This window comes from Micropterus dolomieu, linkage group LG04 (genome assembly GCF_021292245.1).
Source record: "Micropterus dolomieu isolate WLL.071019.BEF.003 ecotype Adirondacks linkage group LG04, ASM2129224v1, whole genome shotgun sequence".
Classification (NCBI taxonomy): Eukaryota; Metazoa; Chordata; class Actinopteri; order Centrarchiformes; family Centrarchidae; genus Micropterus; species Micropterus dolomieu.
In genome coordinates, this window is record NC_060153.1 from 21234042 (window position 1) to 21240041 (window position 6000).

A 6000-nucleotide genomic window follows, 5' to 3' on the forward strand; every position below is an offset into this window, starting at 1 on the left:
GAGATAACAAGATATCATTTGAGAAACTTACTTAAAGTTAGATAAGACCCAATTAGTGTGTCTGTGATTACAATAATAGGATCAATATGAACTCTTCGTCATTCCTACCGGCAGCCGGTTGTCAGAGTTGTCAAATATAATCTCCACAAAAGCCGAAATGACACGAGGACCAGTTCCCTCCTAAGTGACGGGGAAGAAAAACATATTTAACACAATAATTAAATGTTTACATTTATTAATAATGTTTCCCATTCTGATTCAATCTCCTATAATACAAACTTTATATTTTACCAGAAATGCATAGAATCATACAAAGAATTTTGAAATCCACCAGTTATTATGAAGTAATGCAAGATTGTGTCAGTGTAAGCATTTCTAACAAGAGATTTCTACACAATTAATATGTCCAGGGCCATTTTCAAAACAGTAGCTGGGATCTGTAGCTTGCCTGTACTTACATGGAGCAGGGCCAGGCGCTGTTCAGGTCGCAAGTGACTGAACTCATCACTGAGCACAAACTGGATGGCTAAGAAAACAGAGTGAAGCCACAGTTTAGACACCAAAAAATAAATACACAGATGAGAGGTGAAATTGACTGCTGGACTTCACTTACCATAGAAAAAGTTACTTTTTCCTGACCCATTTCTTCCAACTGTAACAGAAACAAAATAACAAAAAAAAATGAGGACACGGTGACAAATGTCCACAACCACCCACATGAGACAAGCCTTGGGCACACTAACTTTGGTCTGGCTACTTACGTTGATTCGATCAATGAAAGCAAATCTCCTTCCACCGACATACACACAAAAATACTGTTTACAAAAGAATGACTGATAAGGTGAGCTGACCACATACTCACCGATGACATTGTGCTTTGGACTAAACGGGTCTACCACAGTTTGGTCCCTGTAACTTCGGAACCCCTGGATGATGACCTGCACAAGAACCCAGACACCACCGTGAGCACAGTCCATAAACTCCTCATATTTAACATTAGCTGTAGCTAACATAGCAAGCCAGGAGCTACTCCTGGATGTCCTGAACCGCTCCGACATAAGTTAGACTCAACCTGTATAACTTATGTGCTAAGCGCCGCATGACATGTAACGTTATCACAAGCGGGGTAAGATTTCCAACAGGGCCTGGACTGTCGGCTAACGTTACTGTACGGGCCAGTTTTCATTCAGCGCGTTAACGGGTTTGCATGCTTGCTAATAAGATATACCATACGACAGATAACTAAAAGTATACCAAAGCTCATGTTTACATATGATGAAACCGACTGTAGTATGGTTTTGTGCAACATTAACAGAAGAGCGACAAGTCTGCTAACCTAACATTAGCCTTGTAGCGTTAGCTTAGCATCCTGAAAAGGGGGACGGGCAATTCAATTCAAGACTAATCCATGTAGCCACTGCTACCGTTAGCAAGCTAGCTATGGCCTTCTTTGGTGTGGTTTCTCTTAGCTCTGCTCTCTAACGTTAGACGGTGTGGAAAACCTCGGCATCCCAAGCGCAATTGTTCAATGGAGTAACGTTAAGCTAGTATAATTAACAATGTTCGGCGAGTGATAGTGGGCAACACGTTCAAGTCCGGTGTCGTTAACTTAGCTTACCTGTTTGATGTACATGGTGGTCTATAAGCAGGGCGTCTCCTATACTGATATTGGAGATATGCTCCCCCCTCCACTAAACCGGAGAAGCCGGGAAAGTAACGTTAATAACCCAAACTTAACAAAATGTTAGAAACGTGTGCATTCAAAATTGGTGAAACACTGTGGCAAGAGAATAACATGGAAAATGGCGGCGGGGGCGGGATACAATGGACCATACCACTATGTGAAAACAGGGTTGTAGCAATAAATGATAGATTATATAATGTGTGGTAGTGAAATAGAGTAGACGGAATTTATGGTAAAAAATACAATACCTTCACGTACTGTATGTTCAACATTTGGTGAGGTTTGCACGCAAACACCAACTTAAACACGTTTGCTATTTCATTACCACCCTATTTTTTTTACAGTTGGTACCGCCTAGCTGTCTGTCTTCAAGGCGCCAAAGACAGAGTCGATAGCACGGTGTACAATGTCAAGTCGATATCAAACTTGTTAATCAACAATGGCTGCTTTTTATTTATAGTTACCGAACGATATTCTCTGTCTATCTTTAGAAGGCACATCATCACTCTGTTTCTAATGGCAATTTCGTCTGACATCCTTTACCTGGCTGGTTTTCCAAAATCTAATGATGAAGCATGCAAGTTTTCATTCATAGTCTGCTTAGATTACACTGGGTTTACACTGATAACCTAATATCTAGGCATATGCAACTTCATGACCAAGTATCTAAGCAAATGCAGTCTGTCTATGACTATGCTTATCTAAAGCTGCTCATATAGGTCAACTCGGTTGCTGCAGGTGTCACTGTTGATTCTCCTGTTGTATTCAGGCCTGTTTTGTCAGAATTTATTCTCTTAAATGCAAGGGTTTAAAACTAATATTGATTTTTCCTCTGTCTTGCTGTTTGCAAGAATAGGTCTGCAATAACTTACTTTAAAAAGTTCACTTGCGATCCGTTTATCTTCTCCATTAGAGACCCATCTACTACCAATGCAAACACAATGCTACAATGATTACATGACAGCAAATTTATATTTGTGGTGAAAACATTTATTAAACACACATTAACATCCACATTATTGAAAAAAATCAGACAGACTGTAATTTCCAAATAAATTAGTTTTAATGCCTGACTGTATTTGTGAATATAGGCAAATAAATCACAATATCAACCTAAGGCATGTATATTGCAGTTTATCACTGTGCTGTGTTGTTTCATCACTGCAGTTCAGAAGACAAGAAAACAGCATCAATGTCTGTGGCCCCTAGATTTCATAAGCCTCAAGTCCCATGAAGTGGGTGCCATTATCTTGACTCTTCTCTGTTTCTGATCTCCAGTCTGTCTGCTCTGTTGGTTTCAACAACAGACACACAGAGAGCATTATTTATTTCATTTATTATTATTTCAAGTAAGACTACAAGCAGTCACAGTTCATTTTAAGGCAGTGCAGTTATTGGGCTCAGTTTGAACTGGTGGTGGACCGGGGACTGCAGGCAAGAGGTAGGGAGGGTGAACACAGATGGCTCAAAGTTTTTGGTGTTGAAGGTGAAATCGTTGGCAAAAAAGGAGGCGGATTCCGGGGCGCAGGGCGTGGTAGGTTCAGGTGTGGCGGCATGAGCCGGGGCTGTGGAGAGGACCTCTGACTCAAACTGCAGCAGCTGACCCATGAAACTGAAGTTAGGTGAGATGACTGCCCGGCGCTGCTTGATGATGTCGAAGGCCGCATCTAGCCGCAGCTGCTGCGTCCTCATTATGTATGCCATACAAATTGTAGGTGAGCGTGAGATGCCTGCTTCGCAGTGGACCAGGACCTTTCCCCCTGATTGCTTAACGTGATCTGTTAGGAGAAGAAAAAAGGGACAAGCCAATGTTAATGATCTGTAGTGAGATGGGGTCACAATTTTCCTTTCTGTAATCATCAGCAAAATTGTTTCACAGAATCAAACCTTGCATATTAAAAAAGAATAAGTCCATTTCAAAATATAGGCCATATTGTTGTGTTAGGTTTTATTTTTTGTTTGGGTCTGTAATTGATATTTTTGAAGTCAAGTAGTGTGGTGGAGAGGTTACAATGAATCCAAAGGGAGTTTTAAACAATTAATAATAAAAAATAACAAACACATTATGATCAATCATTGCATACTCCTTACTCCCACTCCCTAATTAATGCGAACAGTTTTATGCACATCCATCTAGTTGCTCTCTCTCTCTCACACACTCACAGCTGCAGGATATTATGGAAAAACAGGAACATCAACCTTGTCAGTACACCTTATTTGTAGGGACACAGAAATAAACACACATCCCCTGCCAGTTGCAGTATACACTTGTGAGGCTTGTCTGACTCACAGAGCTCAGCTGTACATGAGACTTTCTCCTACACTGCTGTGGAGGCGCTGAGTGCTGCTGCAGAGTTCACTGTGGTACAGCGATGTGTGTTTTAATTTAGAGCTGCAGCACTCCTACACACTTATCTGTGTCGCTCACGACACATTTCAACATTTTGTTAATTCTTATAACTGCTGCAAACACCTACATGTCTCCTTTTCTGTCTGTCTCGTTAGTTTGATCTACCTACAGCCACCTACACATCTCTCTCTATCGCTTTCTATGAAATAGAAACATTGAGGGCCACTTCTGTCTGGTACTGAGAGCCACTGCAGGGAGAACAACGCTCTTCAATTCTGCAATTTCTGACAGCTCTGACTCTCAGTAAACCGCATGAATGAATCATGAACTTCCCGTCTGGAGTGGAGGACGCAACACAAGAGGGAAAAGGGGTGAAAAGGAGTAGTGACAGCAGCAGTGGGTGTTTTAATGACCATCCTGGAGTGATGCACCCTCATTGGCTGTAGCTTCAGCAGCTGATTTCATCCGGGAGGTCAATAATATTTATTATCTCCTCCATGACTGCACATCCGTTTCTGATGGTGGTGATTGATTTTGTTTCGGGGACCAGTTGCAGCTCGCTAAGGATTTGTGTGCGCTGGATTTCTAATCACTTGGCATGGTTGATGAATTTTGGAGGCCCTCTCTGAATGTAGGCTAAATCTGCCCCTGCAACAATTTTTGGCCTTATGTAATAACAGACGGGCTTACACAAAGACACCCTAAATGTAGGCTGCATCCCCAAACAATGCACAATACCGACAATATAGCAGCCACCCAATACGGTCAGCCAAGTTGTTTGTCCTTGGTTTTACCTTATATGCCTATAAATAGCCACCAGAACATTGTGTAGGCCTACATCTTTTGCTGTTGCTGCTGTTATCCACCACCTCTATCCTCTCCCACACACTCTTTTTTCCTCTGTAACACATTACTGCCCATCAATGGTTCACACCTGGGAGCAACAAGCAACTGTGTGTTCTCACTGTGTGTCAGTCAGCTAGCTTTTATCCTTCAGCCAACCATCATAAACAACCATGTTTGAGTTTGTGTGTGTGTGTGTGTGCGCGCGTGTGTGCGTGCGTGTGTGTGCCAGTCAGCCCCCAGCCTCCTCCACCCGGTCATTACTAAACACGGACAGCTCACCCAGTTGTCACACTGACTGGACACACCCTGCAGAGTAAGCCACTGAGATTAGGCCTGAGAGGCGATGACGGCATGGGAGCGTCTTATTCAAGTTAAGGCGGGTGGGAGGAATACAGGGCTGGAGAGGGATGAGACTGGCAGGATATGTTTGGGGGGGGTTGAAGGCAGGCGAACAAGTTAAACTGATTACAGCTGGATTTCTTATAGCCCTCTTTTTGCGCACGGTAGCAGGTGAGAGGCAGCAAAACAAAAATAAACACACCTGGGCTATGTATAGGTGGCTCTCTAACTCAGCTTGAGTTGTTTTGGGACTCCTTGTGGAGATGTTGCACTACAAATAAACAGAAGCTGATGTTATTCCCGGGAAAGACTCCATCTTGGTGGTGGTTATTTCCCTTCCTAGCTAGTTTGGGTGACTGAACTATCTTCTTAAAATAACGAAAAACATAAAGACGGCTGTGACTTTTTACAATTCAAATCCAGACACAAACCTCTGAGTGTGACCCCTGCCAATCAGAAAATAGGTGAAGAGTTGCACCCCCTAAAAGGAGAGCAGAGCATTACGATCATTCCCTTCAACTCACCAATAAACTCTATGGCCTCCTGGAAGTGGGAGCTGATGTCGGCCATGTGGCTGTCCTCTACTGGGATCCACTTGTAGTCGTAGTGGCCCTTGGCCGGCTGCAGGTCCCTGCGCGACACATTGAGCAAGGCCGTGATGTGAAGTTCGCTGAGATAGTCCTGTCTGGAGGCGTGGTAGGCACTGCCGAGGTAGAGGAAAGGCAGGATCTCTACAGGTTTACCCTGTAAGGGGGGGGGGGGGGGGGGGGGGGGGGGGGGG

General features: G+C 43.4%; 2 protein-coding genes across 2 annotated transcripts in view; both read right to left on the bottom strand.

The window, feature by feature from the left end:
* The window catches only part of smc3 (structural maintenance of chromosomes 3), a 47955-nt gene extending 46159 nt beyond the window's left edge, over window positions 1-1796 (bottom strand). Inside the window, exons 1-5 of the mRNA XM_046046655.1 lie at window positions 1619-1796; window positions 863-938; window positions 614-652; window positions 459-526; window positions 109-180 (exon numbers count right to left, since the gene is read on the bottom strand). Coding sequence (XP_045902611.1) covers window positions 109-180; window positions 459-526; window positions 614-652; window positions 863-938; window positions 1619-1633 — 270 coding nt within the window. The 5' untranslated portion in view covers window positions 1634-1796. The remainder of the gene's footprint in view (window positions 1-108; window positions 181-458; window positions 527-613; window positions 653-862; window positions 939-1618) is intronic.
* Window positions 1797-2728: 932 nt separating this feature from the next.
* Window positions 2729-6000, bottom strand: part of dusp5 (dual specificity phosphatase 5) — a 5453-nt gene continuing 2181 nt past the window's right edge. The window contains exons 3-4 of the mRNA XM_046046656.1: window positions 5744-5963; window positions 2729-3462 (exon numbers count right to left, since the gene is read on the bottom strand). Coding sequence (XP_045902612.1) covers window positions 3062-3462; window positions 5744-5963 — 621 coding nt within the window. The 3' untranslated portion in view covers window positions 2729-3061. The remainder of the gene's footprint in view (window positions 3463-5743; window positions 5964-6000) is intronic.